At 50.9% G+C, this 26,153-nt stretch overlaps 1 protein-coding gene across 3 annotated transcripts in view; it reads right to left on the bottom strand.

Annotated features, from left to right (window-relative positions):
- Window positions 1-1,467: 1,467 nt before the first annotated feature.
- The window catches only part of MPZL1 (myelin protein zero like 1), a 64,955-nt gene continuing 40,269 nt past the window's right edge, over window positions 1,468-26,153 (bottom strand). For 2 of the 3 annotated variants that reach the window (XM_039241874.1, XM_039241873.1), the window contains exons 2-6: window positions 20,455-20,621; window positions 14,958-15,171; window positions 14,084-14,216; window positions 11,603-11,705; window positions 1,468-2,071 (exon numbers count right to left, since the gene is read on the bottom strand). In XM_039241874.1, coding sequence (XP_039097805.1) covers window positions 1,964-2,071; window positions 11,603-11,705; window positions 14,084-14,216; window positions 14,958-15,171; window positions 20,455-20,621 — 725 coding nt within the window. In that variant the 3' untranslated portion in view covers window positions 1,468-1,963. Of the gene's footprint in view, window positions 2,072-5,861; window positions 6,295-11,602; window positions 11,706-14,083; window positions 14,217-14,957; window positions 15,172-20,454; window positions 20,622-26,153 lie in introns of those variants that run through there. The other variant, XM_039241875.1, reaches the window with a different exon arrangement.

Here is a 26,153-nt window from a genome sequence, read left to right as displayed (position 1 = left end):
AGGTGACTTCAGAACGTATACTTTCTTCCTAGGACCTGCTCAGAAGAAGGAGAGCGGCCCTTTGCTCTGTGAAAAGCGGCCTTAAGGAAACATTGCACATGGAAAAGCACACGTTTGGTCTCTCGACAATTTGTGTTCTTTCTGCCTTCAAACCAGTCCTGGTCATGGATTTTCACGGTGGGAAAGGTTTAGCAAGAATATCGGTAACTTGCTCGAAGTTACCCACCCTCCCCAACACGTGCGTGCATGCGCGCACACACACACACACACACACACACATCTTCTAAAGGCTCCTTCAGCTCTACCAATGGATGCAGGAAAGTTCTAGGAGGCAAGGGAAAAGTGGGCCGGTTGGCAGCAATGTCTCGGGGAACCCTCTGCATCCCTGGCTGGCTGGGGGGTCCTTAAAACTCAGCTTCGAATTCCCACGCAAAGGTGACAGAAGGCAGGGAGGCAAAGCAGCTCGTAGCGCCCTCCAGCTGAAGGGGAGAAAACCCAGCCGTCCTCACACGTGTTCTGTGGTCGCTAGTCTGTATTCATCCCCTAACTGGGCTCTCACAGTATTTTGATGGGGAAAAAATATTCCATTAAAACCAAATAATCTAGAAAAAGGGGGAAGGACCATATAAGTGTTTGATGATCTCCACCATGCTTTGCAGTCCCAGCAAAAGATAAAAAACTCATAGGCTTGACATGGGGTGGGGGTAGTCAGTGGAAGAAAAGGAGTTATTGGAAAGGGTGTCCAAATTGTCTAGATTTTTCCTCATCTCATTGCTTCTCAATTCCGTGTAACGGGAAAGAGTGGGGAAAAGAAAAGTAAAGACAAAAAGAAAAAAACCCCTAAAACCCCCAAAACAGGAAAGAGAAGAGGTTTCTGAAAGAAGAGTGCTAACGGTCCTGCCTGCTGATCTGAAAAACCTAGACTATCCTGAACTTCCGAAGTCACGGTGAGGCTGGTGAGGCTCTTACCGAGCTGAGCCCTGACTGATGTTGCCTCTTCCCAGAATCATGATGGAAGCTTTTATAAAGAGGATTCCCCAGAGAGCGAGCGAGCTCTGGGGGTGCTGCAGGCTGGCTTTCCCATGAGCCCATCTGGGCCTGTTTACAAGGAAGTGAGACACCCCCCCCGCAGCTGTTTGGGGACCCTTATTCAGGCAGGAAGGCCTCTGGCAAAGAACGTAAGAGGTACCTTTTAGTCTCCAAATGGTATCGAACTCCTCAAGCGAGGCGCTTTCTACTTCAATTATATACATGGCATTGATCTGAAAGTGCCTAGAAAGAAGTGACCTTGGCCTTCATCCTTTGCTAGTCTTGCGCCGGCAGGTCCACAAACAGATAAGGTGAAGGGTGTGACGTTAAAGTCCGTCTCCCGCACATAAAGCAAAAAAAAAAAAAAAACAAACCCCAAAGAAAACAAAAAACAAAACAAAAAACCCGCCCTGTATTTTAGAGAGAAAAACACCAAAAAACATTTTCCAACTGTGTTTAAGTGGCAGAGCTCGGCAGACAGCCTGACAGGTGGTGCGGACACTGGGTAGAGGCCACCGGGACGCGCTTCCGGGTGCTTCCGGCGTTAGCACCCCCGCTCCCCAACCACGATAAAAGCTAAGACTGGTTAAGCCCTTAGACCAAAGGGCCACGTCTACTAGAATACAGGGATCCACTACCTCCACATCTAAAGGACAGTGACAGGAATGGGTTTGTGACTTTGCTCAACCGTAAATGACCCTGAAAGGAAGCACAAAACGGCAAGACCATTGATACACACGTCGAATCATAGCATCTCATCATGCAACGCTGGCCCCTGCGTGTGATTAAATAGAATAGTTCTGCGCATCATCCATCCACGTCTCTTCCTCCGTGGACACACGTGTGCTCGCCCTTGCCCAGGTCTCCAAGGTCACACGTGGTCACGGGCAGGTGTATTTCCTGCACAAGAGTCCGGTCTGCGTCTGCTTCTCGCTCAGGCTGTGTTCTTCCGGATGTGTGCGTACACCACAGACTCTGACCTGTTAATCTTGTCACTGTGATGTCCGCCAGAGTGGTCTAACTGCGCATAGATGACCGGGCCCTGGGGAAGACAAGGACAGTCAGGGGTCTGGGAAAACGGGCGGCCCCTTCCAGGGCAGGTTCCAGATTAAGGGGCTCCTTCTTCTGAAGGAGTGAAAGTCAGTCTGGGACTGACTGGCTTTTTCACAAGGTTGGCTCTGCTCTGGTGACGGCGAACGCTGGTGTGCAGAGGGGTCGCCTCATTCGGTCTGGCTGCGTATCTGGGAATTTCTACACGAGGTAACGCTCCTCAGCAATTACCCTCATCTTAGTACCTGTCACAGGCTTCCTCCACCCTTGGAACGAGAGTCAGAGTTTTAAGGACAAAGACGGGGACCGGTGCCGACCCGAGACCCACTGACACCGTGAGCCTCAGAATGTCGCATGCAGGACACCAGCGTGTGGGATGCCAGCAACGTCAGGGACAATTGGAACTGGTCACTTTGTACACTTTGCAAAGGCATCTCACGACTCCGCCACGTAGGCACTTAGAGTGTGACCCTTTCAGTCTGATCCTATCATAACCAATACAAGTACTGCTGCTCTGATGGTGAGGATCAGGCGACTCTTTATCCTGTTTTAAAACAGGAACCCAAGAAGCCGTGATGTAAAGAAAGCCCTGACGGACGCGTGTGGGCTGCCGGGGGTCGGGGTGGGGGACTCCTGGGGAGGAGGTCTCAGCAGAGGCTGGGGTCGCAAATACCAGGCCTGGGCCTGCATTTCATGACCCTTACAGCCCCTTCCAACCCAGAGATTCTACAATCGAGAACAATGACAACAACAAAATGGCCCTGACCGGAAGAGAAAAGTGCAGTTATGACCCCGAGGCGACTGTTCTCCCCGGAAACTCTCTCTGAGAAGTCGAATTCAGAATCGTAAGCTCGGTCGCCAAAAGCCTGTGTTTCGACTAAGCGTCCTCACTCCCACCTAGGAGCCCACGGTGATCCCCCGGGGGCGTCACGGCGGGTCGGGAGTGCGGGCCCGGGAGCTCCTGGGGGGGCCCTGCCGGCGGCCAGGGCTGTGCGGCGGGCACCTCGGCAGCGGGCACCCCGGCGGGGTGACGACTTACCGCCGCTGGCCGTCGCTCCAGCCAGCAGCCCTCCCGCCGGCAGACGTGAGGACACCGTGGGGGACCGTCCCGCCTGCGGCAGCGGCGTGAGGCGCCGGTGGAGGCCGCCGCGCTGCCCCGAGCAGAAGGCCCGCCCGGCCCGCCTCGAGAAAGGGGAGCCCAGCAGACGGTGGCCGTTTCAGGCCATTATGTTTTGGGTGGTTTGTTACACGGCGCAGGTGACGGGCACACGAGGGAGTGGAAAAGAAAGAGGAGAGAGAGAGCAAAGAAGAAAAAGAACACGGTAGTCTGAGCACCGGTCAGTAAACGTGCAAATGCCAGTAAGGACTCCGTGTGGGACACTTGTCCCGTGACAAGAGGGCACAGCAATCTGGTGAAAGCGACCGGGAAGCCACGGAAGAATAAATGGAATTCCCTCCTGTTGAGGGACTCGGTGTCTACAAACTGCTCACCACTGGCCAACGCCCTCACCCTCCCTCCCTCTTACAGGGGGTCCTGAGGTGGGGGGGGTTCTGTCAGTGCAGCGCCTGCGGCAGTGCTGGGGGGCGGTGCCATCCGGACCCAAAGGCGCCCGGGCTGTGGGTCAGGACCGGGCATCTGCTGACAGAACAGTCTGCAGCCGCATCTCTGGGGCCTGGAAGCTGGAAGTGCCCTTGATCTCGCGGAACACGGAGGAATCAGGGGATCGAGACCGACTGGGAAACGGAGCTCTAGCTCTTTCTACTGTACACCCGGCCACTCACCCTTCCGCCCTCACTTTGTTTTTTTGGGGGGGGGGGGGCAGGAACTTTGCCACCAAGAAGTAAAAACAATCAAGTGAAAAACTGCTCTGGAAATATTTTTTCCCATCTATGTGCTACACAAATTACCCTTAATTGCCTAAAATGTTTCAAGAAACGAACCGCTTGACCCAGGTCTTTTCCTTCAACGCCAATTAGAGATAAAATGACTCCTGAGTTCCAGGTGTATGAAATGTACTCCAGTATAAAACATACTGGGGAGGGGGAGGGGGAGGGTTAAGGAGGCCTATTGGGGCGCCTGGGGGCGTAATCGGTTAAGCTACCGACTGCGGCTCAGGTCATGATCTCATGGTTCATGGGTTCGAGCCCCGTGTCCGGCTCTGTGCTGACGGCTCGGAGCCTGGAGCTGCTTCAGATTGTGTCTCCCTCTGTCTCTGACCCTCCCCCGCTCATGCTCTGTCTCCCTTTCTTTCTCTCTCAAAAATAGATTAAAAAAACAAAAAAAGGCCTATCTCCGAACAGGCACTAATTACGCCGAAGCCACTGTGTTACGCGTGTCCCACCGCCCCTTCCCATGGTCTGGTCTCCACGACACCTGAGCCCCGGCACAGGCACCGCCACGGGAGCATATCCGCCTTCACCGCGCGCTCAGCGACTTTCCCCCAACACCCTTCTCAGCGCCCACAGCAACGCGCAACGGCCGAAGGAAGCGAGGCCCAGGACGGAAAGGGCGGACGCCAGAGGACGGGAAACAGAGCCCGCCTCCCGGCCGGAAAGCTGTGGCTCGACGCCAGCTCTGCCCTAACGAGAGACCTCGAGCAAGCGACTCAACCGCGCTGAGCCTCAGTCTCGTCCTGCGTAAAACGGGGACCAGAGAGCGTGCCGCGTGCGGCTGCTGTGAGAGCAGGAGGCGGCGATACGCCCCCCCCCAATCACCGGCTCGGTGCCGATGTGCCCCCCCCACCGGCTCAGTGCCGATGCGCCACCCCCAACACCACCCTCTCTGTGTCGATGCGCCACCCCCCCCAACACCGGCTCTGTGCCGATGAGCCACCCCCCCCAACACCACCGGCTCTGTGCCGATGAGCACCCCCCCACACACCGGCTCTGTGCCGATGCGCCCCCCCAACACCACCAGGTCTGTGCCGATGCACCACCCCCCCACCACCACCAGGTCTGTGCCGATGCGCCACCCCCCCCCCACCACCAGGTCTGTGCCGAAGCGCCACCCCCCCGACAACACCACCAGGTCTGTGCCGAAGCGCCACCCCCCGACAACACCACCAGGTCTGTGCCGATGGACCACGCCCCCAACACCACCAGGTCTGTGCATCCAGTTGACTAGGACTCACCAGCCCCCTCAGTCACCCCCATACTTGCCTGTGGCATAACCAAACATGAGCCATTTCTGGAAAAGGATCTAGAAAGCCAACCATTCAGAAAAGAAACCCACCAGAATGATTTTAAACTAAGCTTTGCAAAGGAAGAGTGGTAATTCTCACCCTGACGCCCAAATACTCTTAAGTGGCGCCTCACACCCTGGCTAATCCAGCCTTCCACTGCGGTTCGCTGGACGAACCTTAATTTGGGTTTGGTGTTCGCCCTCCCTTTGCTCCGTAAATGAGCTCACCCCGACCCACCCCCAGGGGTGAGGCCAGTCGTAACTCCTGTCTCTTTGCAGATGACTGGAAGGGGCGTCAGCGTGTGACCCAGGCCCAAAGGGGACTCAGAAGTTTGCTGGGGGGCTTCTGGTAAAGGTTTCCCTCCATAATAAAAACTGCACAGGGGGAGATTCAGCTCTTCCCCGTGGCCCCCTCCCCCTTGCCTTTTCTGGAGGCTGTGGGAAGGAGCCTGAGAACAAAGACCATATGCAGAGGATGAAAGAACACGATGGGAAGAATTGTCATTGATGGCACTGTTGGGCACAAACCTGACAATCACAGTGCTTGGAGCTCTGTTGAGTTAATAAACCTTTTTTTTTTAATGTTTATTTATTTTTGAGAGACAGAGTATGGGCGGGGGAGGGGCAGAGAAAGAGAGAGACACAATCCAAAGCAGGCTCCAGGCTCTCAGGTGACAGGGCAAAGCCAGGTGTGAGGCTCGAACTATGAACTGTAAGATCGTGACCTGAGCGGATGTCAAATGCTTAACCAACTGAGCCACCCGGGAGCCCCATTAACCTCTTACTTAATTTTAAAGCTACTGTTACTCAAGCTTTCTGTTACTATCCAATCATAGTAGCCTTCCAATCATAACAGAAATGGTGACCAAGGACTGACAAGTAACACAGCAAACTGAATGTCCGGCCTGGATGTTCCAGCTTTTGCGAATTTCCTTATCAGTGCACTCCTGCTGTTTCTCTTCTTCTGATAAAATAACATGGAGTTACTTACTCATCCAAGTGGTCATTACTAACGCTATTAGATCAGATGCCGCCTGCAGGTAGGAAATGGAAGGTTTTGTAGATCAGGGAACGTGTCATGATAGAACGCTTGGAAGAAAGCACCAAGGGACAGTCTGCAAATCTCCCATCCACCCCCCACTTCACTGATCTGATGGCTAACGTGGGCAGCCACCGCCTAAACTGGTTCTTATAAAGCCCAGTGCACCAGGGGCCCTTATGATTAAAAACAGAAATATAGGGGGTGGGGGGCTCCTGGGTGGCTCAGTCAGTTAAGCATCCAACTCTTGATTTCAGCTCAGGTCTTGACCTCAAGATTGTGAGTTTAAGCCCCACACTGGGTTCCATGCTGGGTGTGAAGCCTACTCTAAAAGAAACATAAAAGGAGAAGAAAAATGAGATCATCTTGTCCCAACCCATCATTTCAGAGATGAGAACAGAAGCTGAAGTTAAATAACTCTCCCCACGTTAACCTCACTGGCTAGAACACGCTAGTTTGTAACACATCACTAATTGTTTTTTGTTTTTTTTTAATTTTTTAAATGCTTATTTATTTTTGAGAGAGAGAAAAAGGGAGACAGAGCATGAGCAAGGGAGGGGCAGAGAGAGAGGGAGACACAGAATCTGAACCAGCCTCCAGGTCTGAGCTGTTAGCACAGAGCCCGACGTAGGGCTCGAACCTGCTGACTGTGAGATCGTGACCTGAGCTGAAGTTGGATGCTAAACCGACTGAGCCACCCAGGCGCCCTGTACATTATTAACTTTTAAAACACTACCCTGGCGTTTACCAAAATATAAAGATTTCCTCAAAGCTGTTTATCAGGGTATTAAAAAAAACCAATAACAACTTCATTAGGATATACATGAAAATTCTCCACATAACGGAAAAGCCTAAAGATGTTCTTAACGCGCCTGGAGATGCCAAAGTTCTCGAGGACAGGGCGAGGTGCTGAGCACCCCCGCGTTTCCCACGTCCGGCCCGCACTGCACTCACACGTGCGTGAAAGTGGTCAAAGCAGAACATACAAAGGAATGACTGGATTCTTAAAAGAACTGTTGTTTGGTTGTGCATAACTTATAAAAGGTATTTAACCTACAAATTCCCTAATCAGGTCACTTCTCCCAAACTGTGAAAACCACCGTGCCCTTAGTTTGACCAAACTGAAGGCAGAGAAAACCATAAGGATTCTGGAGAGAACGACTTCCATTACATCCTCTGGTGCTGAAATGCACACACCCCTGACACACTGACTGAAGGCAGCACGTGACGGTGGATAAAAGCACACGTTGGGCCCTGCTACTGCTCATGGCGCTTCCGGAGTGAACGAGGCAAATATTTTCACCTTCCGACAGCATTCCCTGCTGTAAGCTGACATGACCACTGAATGCAAATCTAAGTGAAACAAAAACCAGAAGACAGATTTGCCAGGAAATCACGTGGTCCACTTCCAAGCCTTGTGTGAATTGGCAAAGGTTTTATAAATTCCGGAAACTGCTAAGGCAGAAACTAGTTTTAACAAGAACAATCGTAAGATAATAGGCATAGTAGGCAAGATAAAAATAACCGGGTAAGACAAAGGGTACCAGGTACCTGCTACCTGAACCTGAACGGAAACCCTGCTTTTCGACAGGATGCGGAAGAGAAGGGGCCTTCAGGGGTCTGCACCCAGCACGAAGGGACTAACCCAGGGCGTGACCGTGAGGCGTGCCACAGAGCTAACCCGGCGTCACCCGGCAAATGCTGCAGAATGCCTACAGAGATCGACCCGGTGCGGGAATTCTCACCCGCCTCTAGAAAATGCCACCGAATCAGGTCTGGGCAGAGCCCTGGGGTTTACTCGCCGGAAGTGCGGCAGTCTCTGGCGCAGGGACAGCAGGGAGCAGGGTGTGCACTGAAAACAGGGGGCAAGCCTGCTTCCTGCACAGCGGGCCCTCATCTCTCCTTCTCCTCATCTCTCCTGCTCAGCTCCCAAGCCGGAAATCAGATCTCTTTCTGGAAAGACTGACTAACTCAAGGGAAAAGACCCTTGACAACTGATACTTACAGGTCCCGAAATGGAAAAGAGCCAGCATTTTGGACAAACAGTGAAGCCCACCACCCAGCAAGCTCTCATCTCTCTTAAAGAGCTTATGAGATTTGAGTACCTTCTTTTTTTTAATGATTTTATTTATTTTTGAGGGGGAGGAGAGGGAAAGTGAGGGGGTAACAGAGGATCCAAAGTAGGGTCTCTGCTGTCAGCACAGAGCCGGAAGTGTGGCTTGAACTCACAAACTGCGAGATCGTGATCTGAGCTGAATTTGGACGCTCACCCAACTGAGCCACCCAGGTGCCCCTAGATTTGAGTACCTTAAATATGCATGGATAGCCATGGATCATTGGGCTTTTGAGTAAAGTTTCTAGTATGAAAGACAGAAATAATAAGAGAAAAAGGTAATTTAAAAGAAACAGCAAAATCAAGTGATGGGAGAAAACATTTTTTAAAAAAATCACATAAAACAGAAGAAAAAATGATATACTCAGAGAGAGAAGACCATGCATTCATGAAAACAAGTACAGAATGTTATAATTAGTAAGAAACAACTCTTGAAAATAAAAAGCAGGAATTTAATATTCAATAAGAGTTGGAAGTAATGTTGCAGAATATTTTAAATTTTATTTCATGCTTATTTATTTTTGAGAGAGAGATAGACAGAGTGCGAGTGGGGGAGGGGCAGAGAGAGAGGGACACGCAGAATCCGAAGCCGCTCCAGTCTCTGAGCTGTCAGCACAGAGCCCGATGCAGGGCTCGAACTCATAGGCTGTGAGCTCACGACCTGCTGAAGTCGGACACTTAACCAACTGAGTGAGACACCGAGGAGCCCCATGCAGAAATTTTCTAGAAAGCAGAACAAAAACTACAAAACAAAAAATAAGAAAACTAAAGGACTGATCTAAGAGTTAGTTAGTTGGTCCAATTCCTAATAGGAATTTCCAAAAGAAAGAACAGAAAATGGAAGGAAGAGAATTTTTTCAGAATAATGGAAGAAAATACCCTAAAACTGGAGAAGGACGATTTTCAGATTGAAAGAGCCCACAGAGTATGTGGCACAATGAATGAAAAAGACCCACGATTTTATAAAATTTCAGAACACAAGGGACGCAAAAGATTCTGCGACGGGGAATGAAGGCCGTACCAAAGCAGCAGGAATCAGAACCAGCTACTTGGCACTGGAGGCCGGAAAAACCGACAGCGCCTCACAATACTGAAGGAAAACAACTTACAGCCCGGAACCCTACCCACCCTAAGTGCTGACCACCTTAGAGCGAGGAGTGAACACCTGAGACATGCTAAAAACCAACGGGTTCTCTTATGGCTTCAGGGGTCAGCAGGGCTGCGTGACCCTGGGGGCCCGGGGAGAACCCACCCCTCGCTCTTGCCAGCTTATGGGAGCTGCCTGCACTCCTCGGCTCGAGACTCCTCCCTCCACCTTCCAATCTCGGACTCTGACCCTCCTGCCTCCCTCTTCCGAGGACCCCTGTGGTTACACCGGGCCGCACGGATCTACAGGGTCCCTATTCCAGTGCCACTTTAGCCCCACGACTAAGGCTTGACCATCGTGAGGACAGCAGCCAATGTTCTGTACGAGGTCTCTGCACTCGGCTCTTAGGAACACAAACACTTCCTGGCCTCTAGGATATCACATAACCTACTGCTTTTCAAGCGGATCCTCCTCAGGCTGCAGGAGGTCCCCTCCCACGCACGCAAAAATCTGTGCTCAGAAAGGGCTCAAGGGAGCCCCAGCACTCCAGACGCCTGACTCTCTTCCTCTCTGGTACTTTGTTTTAGAAATCCCAGCTAGGTCGGCCCCTGGCTTCTGCCCTCCAATTCAGTGAGAGATCGAGCTCCCTTTCTGTCCCCCCTACACCCCCCGCCCCCCTGCACTGCAGCGTGGAGACTGCTTCAAGGCGGTAAGCTCAGACAATCACAGGACTCCTTTCTCTGAGGATCCCATTCAACCTGCTTTCCGGCATCCCAAACCCCCCCTTTTTTTTCCCTAGTTTGCTTTCAGCAGGTGAGCAACTCCCAAAGCACTTCAAAAGTGGAAGAAAATGTTTCCATGGTTTTTTAGATCTTATGCCTGAGCATCCCGCCTTTATTCATAACCCTATTCTCATTCACGATCCAAATGGGGAAACTGAGGCATCTGAGGTATACGGTGTTATGTGAGAGGGACAGACAGACTAGGAAGAAGTCATGAGCCCTGATGCTGATATTACAGAGAATGTGCTGTCTAGAAACTTGAACTCTAGCCCTAATTCTGTTGTTAGCTGGGCACATGTTTTTAGTAATTTAGGATCACGATACCTCAGTTTCCTTACCACATCCTAACAACTATAGAATAAGACTGTGGGTATTAATTCCACAGAACACTGTTCCTCTTTCCTTTACTTCTTTTTAAATCCATCCGACCTCCAAAACTCCTCAGGGAAAAGCTGTAACTGACCAAATTCCTTAGGATGCTTTCGACCCCAGGAAAACAGAATTGCTCTACTGTAACAGGATTGTACTAGGCTGTGGGATTTTTGCCACGCCACAATTATAGTTACAAAACCCAGTATTAACATGATCCTAGATTCTGTGCTAAGTTCCAAATAAAAGTTCTTTCCCTTCTGTACTTAAAAAAAAAAAAGTTTATTTATTTAGAGAGAGAGAGCACGCATGAGCAGGGGAGAGGCAGGGGAGAAAGAGAATCCCAAGCAGGCTCTGCACTATCAGCAACGAGCCCGACGCAGGGCCCGAGCGAAACCGTGAGATCATGACCTGAGCCGAACTCAAGAGTCAGAGGCTTAAACGATTAACCCACCCAGGCGCCCCTTCTGTACCTTCTATAAGAAATAGAAATCAATGCTTTTCCTTGTTCCTCAAGCCCACCAATTACCCAGATAAATGTTTCCTTTCAACTTCTTCTAACGAATTCATGTAATCTTTTTATTTTCAATACCAAGAACATCAACCCTTTCCTGCTGATTTCTGGTCTTACAGAGGACCTCGCAACAGCATCTAGTTCTTTAGATTTGTTGCCTTAAGCAATTACGGAATCCCACCTGACCAAAAGCCGTGTCCTAATTTCACCTGGGCCAGAGGAGCCCCGCTACAGGTGACCAGTCTGTTAGTGGTGGTTCGGTGGAGACCTTTCCTCAGGCCGGAGCCTCCTCCCCATCCTCACCTGCGACGCACCTAAGCCAGCTCTCATGGCCCCTTCCTCTCCCGCCCTGTGACCTGTCTCCAGGCTCAGCGTCATCTCGGGCACCAGGCAAGCGACAGAGCGCGGGGCGGGGGCAGAAGTGCAGGCGGCTGTTACCTGGTGGGATCCGGAAGGCAGGCTCTTTACCAGACCCTCTGTGTCGCATGGGGACTTGCGCGGAGGCTGCTTAACCGGTGACACACTCTCTGAGGTACTGCAGCTGGTGAGGTGGCAACGTGGACAACAAATGTGAAACAGATAATAATGAATTAATTAAAATGAATGGGAAAAAATATAGAGATGCCAGTGAGGACAAGATGGAGCCGCGGGTAAAACAAAACACGACAGAACAATGGGCATCAAAATGGTCACGGATCTTGACACAGCTTTTTATCCCTGACTCTACGTCCCCAAAGCCAGGGAGCCCACTCCGGGGTAAACGCGGAAACTGCACTGCACTCGGCGGGGAAGGGCCTGCGGCTGTAAGGCCCTGTGTCCTGCTGCTGCTTTGTGTTTTTCTCCTGCGGTCGCTCCTCTAGGACAAAGGTCTGTGGGAGCAAGCTACACCTTCCTAACAGCCATTCAAGGCAAACCTCAGCTGACCGTTATTTCGAGACCGTCAGCCCTGCATCCGGGCTCATCTCATTCCTTTCCCTCCCCCAGTTCCCCACAGCCGGTGGCCCCACTGAAACTACAGCCAAACCAAAGTCAGCCCAGGAAGTCACGAGTGGTAAGAAACTGGAATGCACATCACACCGGCTGGACTTTTTCAAGGGCTTGGGGGTCTTCAACCACAAGCATGATCTCATAAATAAAGAGGGGAAGGCGAATGCCGGGAGGAAGCTCGTTAGGGATTCTCTCCTGGTACCTGTCAGAGCTTTAATCCTTTCTGATGTATCTGTAAGGAAAATCTTAGGAGTCTGGCAAGGTTCACACTCAAGTGTTACTAAGACCGAAGCAAACTTGTGTTTAAACCTTGTCTCCTCTGAAATGGGCAGCTCTGCATCCCAAGTGAAAATGGCCAGCGTGTCTAACACTGAGAGGGTCTCAACCACCAATAACACAACTCACGTATGAAAGAACACTAAAACACGCACACACACACAAACACACACACACTCACAGCCATTCTACATGAAGAACACATATATTCGGATCATCGTACGAGCTCTAGGAAACCTGACAACCCAATTTCACCAGGCTGGTATGCTCGACAGGTTGTCAGGGCAAACGCAGGACATATTTGCAGACAAACTAATCACCGTTGGGTTAGCTCGGAGCAAGCTAGTTACTTGTCAACAAGGGGGGCGGGCTGGATACGTACACATGACTGTTAACAGCAACGGGCAATGTGATTAGTTACCATGGGTCTAGTGTAGGTGGAAGAAGACCCCAGCCCTGTTACAGTCCCAGTGTGTCGTCTATGTCAGCTTTTCTTAAGAAGCGGAAGATAAGCAGGATCTGATCCCGGCACACCAAGGTAGAGAGAGGGAGGGGAAAAAAAAACAACGAAGTAAGAAGAAAAGCAGCATTCGTGACGCATGCAGGATTCTAAGGCACGCTCTGTGCCCTTCGATTAAGCCCAAAGCAAGAGCTACAGAGGCTGGCATGTCCCCACCTGGATTAGTCTCGTGCTGAAGACCAACGCTGCAGTTATAGTTCGTTGTAAAGCACTCACCATGCAAGGCGGCAGATGCAGTCAGAATAGAAGCATTCCAAGCAAACAATATCTGAATTCGAACACGCCAACTTGTTAAAACACGGCACTCCTAAAGCCCAGCGGAGCCCAGGTTCCCACCGTCCACCAGCAAAGGGGTCCAGGGCGTGCGATCTCCCCAGGGTGTGCCTGCAGGCCGGGTGAGCCGAGCCCGTGCGCGCGTGGGACCCAGCCTCCGCTCAGTCTCACCCCACGGGCCCTACGTTAGCTTACACAGGTTAGCTGTCCGGCTGGAGGTGGGGAGAGAGAGCGTCCGCAGTTAGACACACCAGCCTCTGCTCCAAGGGGACAGCCATGGACAAAAAGAAAATCTACTTCCCTTTATGTTTTGGTGCCCAGCTTTTATCAGCCCAGTTTGGATGGGTCCAGCCATGCATTCCAGAAGGCTCAAGGCAATACAACTGCTTACAAAAGCACAGGGAGGAAAAGCCCTCATCGTCACATCAGCGGAAGCCGTTTACCAGGGCAGCTCTTGGTGACCTGAGTTTTATATTTATTTTACCTTCACTGAAAAGAAGAACCTTGTGAGATTAACACCAAGAGATTCAAGTTCAAGTCCTCGTGGGAAACAGTGATGTTTGTGGCTTAGTGGTACTAACCACAGCCTGGGTGGTCTGACCGCACAGGCCGCCGCGCAGCTCACTGCACCCAACCTAAGAAAGGGACACTGATCCCTTTGAAGCAGGGATCAGTGTCCCTGCTCACGTGTGACAGCAGGCCACAGATAGGCCACCAATTTCCACTTGCCCGTGTCAGCTCGCCTCCGAGTCCAATGTGACAGCGAGCAGTGGCTGACTCGTCACAGTTCTTTTTCCACGGAACATGCAGAAGTTTGTTGATCCCTTTCCCCTACCCTGCCCCCCAAATGCAGCGTTTCTTACCCAGTGTAATCCCGCTTAGCGTTTCTCCTTCTATAGAGGACAGCCAGGGTCATGCTGATGAGCAGGGTGAGCCCTAGGACCACGGCGGTTACTATCCCCACCACCACCCAAACTGGAAACAGCGGCAAGGTCTCTAGAGAGAAAGAGCAAAATCGTTTTAAGGTACTTCGCTACCGAGAGAAGACGTGGAAGTTCACTGAACTGATCAGCGAGCGCTGGCGGGGTCACCGCTTCCTCTTCTCCCGTCCACGTTACGAGCTTCTAGTGTCTAACTGATGACGTGCAAGTATCAGCTGACAAAGACTGAGCTTCAGGGCCGAGTACACACACAATCCCTCCTTTTCAGTGCTCTGAAGCCAAAGAAAACCCAGGGTGTGAATTTACCTCAATTTGCTCTCCCACAAAGCAGACTTTGTCTCAAAATGAGACACCAGAACCTGCATTTCCTGCTTATTTAAAAAAAAAAAAATGCGGGGGTGCAAAACGCGAGCTGTACTGTCTTTGCAAACGTGAAAACTTTCTGCTGGGGAACAGAGGAGCCGCGTTCACCTGCTCTCCGGGCACCCACCCCACCCGGTCACAGCGAATTTGGTCTTCCTTCCGATTCACGCTGAAAAACTACCTCTCATGAAGCCGGACCAGTGGGCTCCAGGTACAGAAACGAGGAAGCCGTAAGCGTGGCTCTCGTGCGGGGGGGGGGGGGGGGGGGGGGGGGGGGGGGGGGGGGGGGGGGGGGGGGGGGGGGGAACACGTGCACAGAAACAGGGACACAGCTACGGCCCCAAACACGCCCTTCAAACACCCCCGGAAATGCCACTCTCGTTCTCCAACTAAACCGGGGGGAAGGGGACGGCCACAACAGCCCAGGAAGTACCTTTCTCTACGACATAGAGCCTAATGTGCCCCGGCTGGACGACAATGTCAGGAGGGTTTTTGACGTCACAGATGTAGGTCCCGTTGTGTACGAACTGCATGTTTTCGATGTTGATGGAGACATCCTTCTTGTCGAGGTCCCCAGCCCAGCGGATCCTGTCCTTGAACAGTGGGTAGTTCCCAGGATACACCTGCCCTTGCGAGTAGTGGAAAAACTGCAATTAGAAAAAGAGAACACGTGAGATTTGCTACAGGCAGATGCTCCAAAGGCCGTAACAGGCATGCTGTGTGTGGAAGATTCTGTTTTTAAAACAAAGACTTCATACAGAAGGAAATACAGCTTCATATCACAAATACGCTATGGACTCTAAGCCAGACCGTTCAGAAATCACAGGGTTCAATCCTATTTCAGTGGAAGAAATAAACTCGTGTTTATCATCTCAAATCTTCTCAATCTGCCACTGATGCAGTGATTACCGCCCACTTTTTCATATGTAAGGAAAAGGAGACTCCAAGAAGCCATTTGCCCAAGGTTACAATGATAGCGGGTGATGGATCCAAAGTCAAAGTCAGGAGCATCTGACCCTTCAGAGCCAGTGACCCAGTGACGACACCATGACTGAGCCTGTGAACCCAAAGGTTTCGGTCTGAATTCACGAAGTTTACTATTTAGTTATAGGAAGACATGAAGAAAACAAAGTCTAAATACCACAGGTCAGTTTGTCTGAGGGGTTTCTCCCTCTTACGTATGAGTTTCCTATGGAAACGGCATGGGTGTGTGAGCGGGAGCCCAGACACCCCCAATGTTCTCTTTGAAGAGTCAGACTGGCTCACTCTTTCCTCACACTTGCTTTTACCCAAGGAACTCCTTTCTCAAAGAAAACCTGGAGAAAACCTTGTCAAGCCCAGCACCTTGGAAGCTAGGTAAGGCCCGGTGGGTGGGGATCGATGCTGATACTTGGCTTCAAGCCAAGCAGCTCAGCAGGAGGCCTGGTGCCTTCCTTCTTATTCACAGGCCGGGTGGCAGTAGGGCCAGGTGGGGACACCAGAATGAGTCAACCATGGGCTCCACAGTGACTCAAACAGAAGGTGTCAGAACCCTCTGAGCACAGCGAACCCTACATGATCTCATCCATTCCTAAGATTTAAGGACCACTGATACCCTGATAGCGCCCCAGCCCCTCTCTCCATCTGTGGGGTTCCCCTGAGCTCTAGAATCCCCTCCCCCATTGACCTGCTCACTTGACAACCCAGCTGCCCACCTCCAAGTTTGTCACCTTGTCCTGTAACCTCCACAGCTTGGAGCCACCTCAACTGGATTAGCTGTGTGTCCCACCTCAACTGGTGGATTACTCGGCCTTCCTTCCCATCCAGTTAACCTCCACCCGGGTAATCCTGTCAATTCTACCTCATACATTTCTTTCTTCCCACTGACAGTACCTCATTTCATGCTCTTATCATCTTGGACTGTGGCCTCAATCTCCTCTAACCCACCCTCCACAATGCCTCAATGATCACTAGAAAATATTAACAATCATAATTACATTATTATTATACCGTTTATCAAGCATATACCCTATGTTTAATATCACCTAAACGCTTGCTAGGAGCTTGAAGGCTCTCAGGAACTAAGAACTGGGGGGCTCTGTTGGTTGGGCATCTGACTTCAGCTCAGGTCACGATCTCGCGGTTCATGGGTTTGAGCCCCATGTCGGGCTCTGTGCTGACAGCTCAGCACCTGGAGCCTGCTTTGGATTCTGTGTCTCCCCCTCTCTCTGCCCTGCCCCTACTTGCACTCTGTCTCTCTCAAAAAAAAGTTTAAAAAATGTTTTTCAAAAAAGAACTATGAAGGCTCTGAGATTTTGCCCTCCTTGCAAATCTGTTGGAGGTTTTTACTAGATTAGAGATGATCTCATACGGGAACGGAAGCAAGGCTGAAGTGTGAGGCTGGGATGAAGTATAAGACAACTGCGTTCTAGATGAGCACTGAGCCTTGTTCGCAGTGGGAAGCCCCGCGCTTTCCAATGAGAGGGGGGCAAGGTACAAGGACTGTTTTAGGTCTGTGACCTGGTGGAATGTGGGCTGGGCTGAAAGACGAACAGAAGTGGGGAACCACCGGCTGGGGGGGCTACTGTACTAATCACAGCATAGTTTTTATCACATGATGGAGAGCAGAGAAGCAGGAAGGCTGATGCGACCTAAATGTCAGAAATCAAGTAGGAAGATCCCACAAACATTCTTATTTCCTGGAGGTGGGAAAGAAGTGGGAGCAGATAGGGAAGGACAGGACTCCCCACCCCCCTAAAAAAAAAACCCACTAAGACTCAAGATTTTAAAATTGGGTCCTCAGACAAAGTACCATCTTTGTCTACCTGAAAAGAACCAGCAGAGAAAGTAAGCAGAGGAGAGAAACCATGAGCTCCAGTTTAGACACAGGGACCTGATTCCACGGACCAGAGAAGCCACCCGTGGTATGCCGGGCTTCGATTTTCCTGAAAATCTGTAAAAATCAAAAGCATCCTGCTCATCTTATCATACATGTTCTGACACTTGGGAGTTAAAAGGTCTTCTATCAAGAGTTAGGCCTTCTGGAACTACCCGTAATCAGGCTGGTGTGGCAGAATGTACATGGAATAGCAAAGTACATTCATCCAAACACAGCACATTCCCTGCAGTAAGTCTCAGGGTATGTAGCCCACCTGGACCCTCTCGGCCGCCTGGACCCACGCAGCCGCCTGGACCCTCTCGGCCACCTGGACCCTCTCGGCCACCTGGACCCTCTCGGCCGCCTGGACCCACGCGGCCGCCTGGAACCTCTCGGCCGCCTGGACCCACGCGGCCGCCTGGACCCTCTCGGCCGCCTGGACCCACGCGGCCGCCTGGACCCACTTGGCGAGGATGTTTTGAGCATAAGTGGAGCCATGACTTGAAAGAAAGTTACTACCGCTGGACATCATCCAGGTGATGTTTTATTTTCTGTACACTAAACAACACCCTCCCGTCTACTCCTACCGAGGCCTTCCGCTGGGACCTCACAGGTGTCAACAGTTCTTCAAAATCCCCGAGTGAACCTCCCCGTGCTTCCTCTTGCCTCTCCAGGAAGCCTGTTACGCACGGAGGAATGTTCGTGTGCCGCAGCAATGTCTTCCATGGCGTGTGCGGGACCCCTGCCCTCACCCACCCCGGTGGCCCGTGCGGGACCCCAGCCCTCACCCACCCCTGGGGCGCATGCGGGACCCCTGCCCTCACCACCCCCGCGACACCGCACGGGAATCACACCCTGGGTAGCCGGTGGATGCTCCTGGACTTGACCTCAGCCTTCCTTCCTTCTCGGTACAACACCCACACTTCCTCCTTTTTAATATAAACCCTTGGGGACACAGGTCCGCCCAAGAATTTGGAAAACAGGTATATGTTCCCACCCAGTGCAATGGAGATTTTCTCCTGGAGACTTATTTCAACAGAAAATACATAGCTTTGATAACAGCACATATGAAAATGAAGCCACTCAGGCTAAACATAAAAATGGTTTTATGTCAGGGGCTACAGTCATCTCAATAAACACCCAAGTTTTCCCCAAAGACCGCGGGAACTCATGATCTGCAGACAACGTACAGGTGGCCCCGCTGGTCTTTAAGGAAAGGCATCAAGGGTAAATTCCTAACACACGGCTCTCCGCAAAAAAAAAAAAGACACTTCAAAATGTTCATAGATGAGCAGCAGCTATGAGGCAGCTACCTCCCCGCACGGCTTCTTCCAAAGTTTCTAGACTGTACCTTCTCAACAGGGTGACATCTCCCTGGGGCGTTTGTAGGGACAAACACTGGCTTTAAGGGCAAGGGAGAATGAGAAAAATATCTTACTCTTTTTACACATATAGCACAGGTATGCAATATATCTGTAGTATTAAAATTTCATGGGGCGCCCGGGTGGCTCAGTCAGTTGAGTGTCCAACTCTTAATTTCGCCTCAGGTCATGATCTCATGGTCATGGGATCGAGCTCCGAGTTGGGCTCCAGGCTGAGCATGGAGCCTCTCTCTCTCTCTCTCTCTCTCTCTCAGCCTCTGCCTGTGCCCTGCTCTCTCTAAAAAAATAAAAACAAAAAACCTAAAAATAAATAAATAAATGAAGCTACAGAGATGGGGGACAGAAATTAGGAAAGTGTGTTTTAAAAAGACTCCTTAGGGAGGTGACAATGACTAAACAGACTGAGAAACAGTGCTCCAAGCAATCCTCAGCCCCTAGAGCTGGCAACCGCTGTGAACAAGTTTTCCATTTGAGAGAGAGAGAGTATGTAAGGGGAATAACGGAGGAGCTGGACCGCAGCCGAGCAGGTGTGAACAACCCAGCCTGTGCGTGTGACGCTGGGTGAAGAATGAGTCTCGGAGCAGGTCCCAGGCCCTCCCCGGCCGTTAAGGGGGAGAATACTCCTCCTTCGTGAGGGTGAGGAGGTGACGTGATGGGCTTAGCATCGCGTGAGGAGCAACAATGCAACTCGTCATCACACAAAAGAAGAACTGATCTAAGAGAGGAGTGGCCGACTCGGCCCCAGCTGTGCACTGACCACCGGAAACGTGACCCACTGCGAAAGCGCGTGCTGGTATTTAAAGGACAGTCGACAGGCGGACGGAAGAACAGAAACACGGTAAACTGTGCACGTTAGCCACCTCAGGAACCAGACGTGGTCAGGAGCACTTGAACAATGTCCCCCTGGACCCTTGCAGCAGCCCCAGGGGGACGTGTGAGCACCCCCATCTTGGGGGACAAGAACCAGGATGGTCGTGTGCTGAAGAGCCCCACTGCTCAGCCAGCACCCAGCACCCAGCACCCAGCTAGCTACCAACTGACCGTCTTCCTGGAGCTCACAGCTGCGAGATCAGGACCTGAGATGCAATTCAGAGGGGGACGCTTAACCGACTGCGCCCCCCCAGCGCCCTCCCAACGAGCCATTCTTACTCCTAATAAGGAGTCAGGGCCGACTGGGCTGCACACAGTCCTGAAGACCCCACGCCCCCACACCCCCACTTCACAGCGAGCTCCAGTGAGCTGCATCAGATGGCTCTGCGATAAATCCAAACACCTCAGAATTAAGTCAGAAAGGAGTGGTGTGTGTATGTGGGTGGGTGGGTGTGTGTGTGTGTGTGTGTGTGTAACAGGAACACCTCAAAGAAATTCAATAAAAAACGGGGCAAATGAAGGCTGAAATGCGGAGGATAAAGCACAATTAGAGTCGGAAGAGAAGCGCCCTGAGGGGATGTGGTGTAGGAAGGGGGGGCAGCAAGCGGGGGGAGTGCTGTGCAAAGCCAAGGAAGCAGCTGCGTTTAAGAGATGCTGAATTTAGGTTTTCCTGGAGAGGCTGAAGCAAGAGAAGGGCCCTGAAATCTGAGTCAAGGGTCATTCCCTTGGGAGGACGGTCGGAAGAACGGGTACTTCGCACACGGCGGCAGTAAAGAACCTGGGGGGGGGGCGGGGGGGGCAGGCGCCATCAGCATCCCTACCGACACGCTGGTGTCCGTCCCCTCTGGCTGGAAGCTCCAGGAGACTGAGGTCGACGTGCCGGTGGTATTGGGAGACTTGAACTTGCAAGTCAGCTTCCCTTGTGTCCCATTTGCCACGAAGAGTTCTTTCGGCGTATATACCTCCAGGGCGGACGTGCCGGTGGTCACTGGGGAGGAACAAGGAAGCGTCAGTAGGATGTGGCAGAAGTGCCGTGCTGCGTACTCACCAGAGAAGATGACAGGGTCTGAGAAAGTTACTTGATATACACAGTTATGGAGATATCTATTATCTCATCTATGTATGTATGTACGTACGTATGTACGTATGTATGTATCTATCTATCTACGTAGCCATGTATGTATGTATGTTATCTATCTATCTAGGTATCTATGTATCTATCTACATATCCATCTATGTGTATCTATGTATGTATGTATGTACCTACCTATCTATGTATCTATGTATCTATCTGTCTGTGTATCTGTGTATCTGTGTGTGTATGTATGTATGTATGTATTTATCTATCTACCTACCTACCTACCTACCTACCTACCTACCTATCTCTGCTGCCACTGTGTACTATACATTTCTGGCAGAATATTTCACAGCTAGGTACTTCCTAGAAACAGGATAAACTGCTGACGGTCTTGTATTTTGTTTTTGCTTTTTCAGTAAGAAGATATTTTCACGAGTTCAACTCTTACCTAATGTTTATGTTTTCTTTTTCATTAACAGACTTTCTTTCTTAGAGCAGCTTTTGGGTTACAGAAACACTGAGCATGAAGCAGAGAGTTCCAGTATAGTCCCTCCCCCCAACCCCCAGTTTCCCCTATTCATAACGTCTTTTGTTAGTGTGGTGTATGTTACAGTTGATGAGCCAGTATTGTTCCATTATTAACTAAAGCCCGTCATTTACAGTACGGTTCACTGTGTGTTATACATTCCATGGGTTTTGACAAACGTATAATGACATGTATCCACTATTATAATAAAACACAGAATCCTTTTACTGTCCTAAACATCCCGTGTTCCACCCATTCATCCCTCCCTCCCCCCTTAACCCCTGGCAACCACTGATCTCTTTAGTCTATGTTTGCCTTTTCCAGAACATTATATAGTTGGAATCCTACAGGCTTTTCAGATTAGCTTCTATCACTTAGCAATATTTATTTAAGTTTCCTTCTTGTCATTTTATAGCATGACAGTTCATTTCTTTTCATTGGTGAATAATATTCATTGTATGGATATTATCCATTCACCTCCTGAAAGATATCTTGGTTGCTTCCCCAGTGGTCTGTTTTTAATGATGTAGAGGCTGTACATACACACACACACACACACACACACACATATGTATATATTTTTTGCTTCTTTAAGTAGTTCTCATATTTACCTGTTAAATTTCAACTGCTATCACACTGAACTTTTCTCTTCCATTTAATTTGAACACAATTAAAACTACTCTAGGTAAGGTATCACTTCATTGAGAGCCATGTTTAGTGTTTCACTGATCCGTTTCCCATAAGGGATTTAAGGCAAAAAACATGCACAGCATGCCGTTTTTGGTACTGAAACCCTACCCATTGTTACATTTCAGTATCACGTGTGCTAGATAACTGTGAATTCAAGAACCAGCTGTCCACACTGGGCCACGGTTTCATTCTACCCCTTGGGTTTTACTCAGTCAGCCTACGCCCAGAAATAGTCATTAAAATGTCTATCACGTGCAATATAAAAATAGCTCCTTTTTTTCCCCAAGATCTGTAATCAGAGGCAACTGATTTAGTCAGAGTCTTAAGGACTGCTGCTAAAATAAAATAATCTTCACTCAAAATACCCACTTTCATGGATTAAATGAAGGTTAGAAAGAAAATTAGCCTAAAAAATGGACAAAATTAAAGCTAAGGGAGGAAATATTGTCTTCCAAATAGGATATTTTTTAAAGAAATGGTTTGGAAAGAATCCACACCCACAGTGTTCCAATTGCTCTCAGATGGAACAGAGGGGCAGAATGAGGAGGGTGCTGTCACGCAGGACTGGTGACCACATTCAGAACCCCTTCCTCCTGAGGACTTACCCAGACTCTAGGGCAAGGAGAACAAGAATCCTCCCCCAGCCCTCCCAACCACCTTCCAAATGTTTACTCTCGGGACACAATGGGCACTTTGGGCTATTCTTTTAAATAAGCTGATAGCCACACTGCATCAATCAGATTTTTTCTGCTAAAGAGGGTGGATTATTATTATAGAGAACAATGGATTATTATTTGTGGTCCAAACCTCAAAACAAACCTTCCTTTCAAACAAGAAGCAAACAAAAGATGTTCCTTGCCATTGTGGGTAGGCAGCAAAGCAGCCCCAGGGCATCTGAGTTCAAAACGAGGGACAAAGCACAAGACCAGAAGATTTGACCAGCTTTTCCAGGAAGCACTGTGGGCTTACAACCCTTATTTATGCTGCGTGATTTTGACTAGTTTTCTCCACGGTGGTAGGCGCTACAAGGAAAGCCAGTCTGCAAAGTCCACAAATAAGTCTCTTCAAGGGTTTTCTTCAGCCAGATCCCTGCCTCAAGGCCGGCCTGCAAAATCTGGTACCTGAAAGGTTATTTAGAGATGTCCCAGCTTACAGTCACAGAATTTTGACCAAAAGACTAACCAAACCCCTACCTGGTTTTTAAATAATCTATGTGAGACAGACTTAATCACACCAGAGCTGGTTAATACATAAGTGACTTAAAAAACAGAAAGCCACTCTTTGGCTCATCTGGATGTGCAGCTCTTCCAGCCAGGATTATGAATTCCAACCGTGGCCCATCGGCTGTTGCCAAAGAACAAAATGGCTCCATCCGTGGCTAGTTAGCGCCCTCTCCCCCCGACTCTCTCTCTTTCCAGCACCCCTCTTGTCCTGGTTCTCGGAGATCACAGCCGGTCACGAAACGACCTCCCAAAGCCCCGGTCCTCCGTGGATCTTGTCCTCTACAAAATGTCACCCTCAGGCCTACCCCGCCCCCCTCCCCCCAGGCCAGGGCTTCTCCGCCGGGCGCTACTGACAACCGGGCTGGATTACTCTCTGCTCGGGGTCTGTCCTAAGCGTTCTGGGACAGGCGGAGGGTCCCTGGCCTCTCCCAGATGTCAGGGGAATCTTCGTCCCTTCCAGCTGTGCCAATGTCCGCAGACCCTGAAACACCCCGTCGGGGACCATCTGCCCCTGGCTGGGAACCGCTGCCCCACACCCTGCTGGCAAGCCGAGCGCCCGCCCTGCCCCTCCCGCCTCTCCCCTGATGCCCCACACCCTGCTGGCAAGCCGAGCGCCCGCTCTGCCCCTCCCGCCTCTCTCCTGACGCCCCACACCCTGCTGGCAAGCCGAGCGCCCGCTCTGCCCCTCCCGCCTCTCCCCTGACGCCCCACACCCCGAGCGCACTCCCCCTACTCACATTCACTCAGCCCGTCTCTACCCACCTGCCCGCCCCCCGAGCTGGCGGGCTGTACGCGGAGAAAAAGGCACGGAATCCCACGGACTGGTTTCACCTGAGCCTCAAGACCGCTAACTTCAGGGGGGCCCTGAGCGCTGGCCGGCGACCCTTCCCCGCCCCCCACCCCGTGTCCTTGCCCCTCCCGGAGGGGCCCCCTTCACACCTCGCTCTCCCACCTCGACTCTCCGGAGGCCACGGTCTGCACCTCCCGGCTCAGTGAGAAAACACGCAGACCCGGAGGGACCTTCCTCACGAATGTCCCCGGCTCCCTGCAGCCGGGCCCGGCGTGCTGCGTGTCCTCCGCGACTGGCCGCGTGGCCAGGGGCCAGTCCCTCCTCGGGGCGCAGGACCCCGTCTTCTCTCGCCCAGCCGAGTGTCAATCCAGCAGCCCTGCCTCTTCCTCCTGAAGCCTTCACGCTCAGCTGGGCTGCCGCCACCAGCCACACAGATGCCTATATTTGTATTTATATCCCAGCTTCAGGGGAAAGAAATCTGGACCCTGCATCTCACTTGGAAGAATTGTTTATATTCACTGTGCGCAATTTCTCTCCTCCCGTGTTTTTTTAATTCTTTTAAGTTTATTTATTTGAGAGAGAGAGAGAGAGAGAGAGAGCGCAAGCCAGCACACATGGGGGAGGGGCAGAGAGGGAGAGAAAGCAGGATGCGGGGCTCGATCTCGGGAACCATGAGATCATGACCTGACCTGAAATTAAGCGTTGGACACTTAACCGACTGAGCCACCCAGGCGCCTCCTCCCATATTTTCTTGAATAAACCCAATCCAGACTTTTGTCCAGACTCCACTAACCCTATTCTTCTTAAAGAATCCAGTGACCACCACGTGGCTAAATCAGCAGTAAATTCTCAAACTGACCCTTGTGACCCGCCTACAACGTGTGACACGGCCGGCCTGAGTCCCGAAGCATCAGGCGTTGGTTCCTTACCGCCCTGCCTGCTCCTCACCAGCGCCCTGGCCTCCACACCTGGGGCTCAGACCCCCTGCTGACCTGGCATCTCTTGGCCATCTTATCTAGTTTCAAGCTGGAAGTATCGCCTAAATGCTGATGGCCCCTGTACACACACACACACACACACACACACACACACACACACACACACACGTCTATCAACAACTTTACTTGAGTCTAACTGGCATCTCAAATTTAATATGACCAAATTGAATCCCTGATTCCTACCCTCACACACCCTTCCACAGCCGCTTCCGGTGCAGGAAAGGGCAATCCCAGAGCTTCAGTGGCCGAGGCCAAAACCCGGGAGTCCTTCCTGACACTGCTTGCTCGCACCCTTACCTCCACACTGTCACAGAACATGTGGTGTCTGCTTAGAAACGTCTCACGAGTGACCTCTCCCTGCCCGTCTCAGTGCCGCCATCTTGGTCCAAGCCACCCTCATCTTTCACTCGGGATATTTCAGTGGCTTCCTAAACTGGGGCCTCTGCTTCTACCCCCTCCCACTTAACTGCAGCCAGTCCATGCTTTTTAAAATGCGCAGCAGGGGGCTCCTGGGTGGCTCAGTGTAAGCGTCTGACTCTTGGTTTTGGCTCTCGGGTCATCTCACGGTTTGTGGGTTCGAGCCCCACACCGGGCTCTGTGTCAACAGTGTGGAGCCTCCTTGGGATTCTCTCTCTCTCTCTCTCTCTCTCTGCCCCTCCCCTGCTCACTGTTTTTCTCTCTCAAAATAAAGAAAACTTAAAAAAAATCTTAAATGCATTGCAGATCTTCTCACTCCTCTGCCCCAAACACTCCCAACGGTCTGCACAGTGGCTAGGATCAGGACACAGTCCTCACGGGCACACAAAGCCCAACAAGGGTGAGCTCCTGGCCACCTCTCAGACCTGCTCCCCCCCCCCCCCCCCCCCCCCCCTGCTACCTCTGTCCCATACTGGATCAAGAATCCACTGAAGGATCAGGCATAGCATTTGGTTTTTTAATGTCTCTTTTAATCTAGAACAGTCCCTTTGCCTCTTTTACTTTTTATGTCATTTTTTGATGAGTCCAGGCTAGTTGTCCTATAGAATGTCCCACATGCAAAATTAATTTTTCATAAATATTTAAAAATTTACTAAAAACCAGACTAAGTGTTCTGAACAAGTTGATGAAATATTTGTATGTTTATATGCATGTCTTCTAGAATATGGTCTCCGGCTTGGGAGTCAGATTTTCATAAAGGAAATGACCAGAACTGGTCTGGCAACTAAAGATGGCAAC

Source organism: Hyaena hyaena, unplaced genomic scaffold, assembly GCF_003009895.1.
Source record: "Hyaena hyaena isolate Hyena2069 unplaced genomic scaffold, ASM300989v1 scaffold_201, whole genome shotgun sequence".
NCBI classification, from domain to species: domain Eukaryota; kingdom Metazoa; phylum Chordata; class Mammalia; order Carnivora; family Hyaenidae; genus Hyaena; species Hyaena hyaena.
Note: the sequence above shows the minus strand (reverse complement) of the source record. Positions and strands in the feature narration are given on the sequence as shown.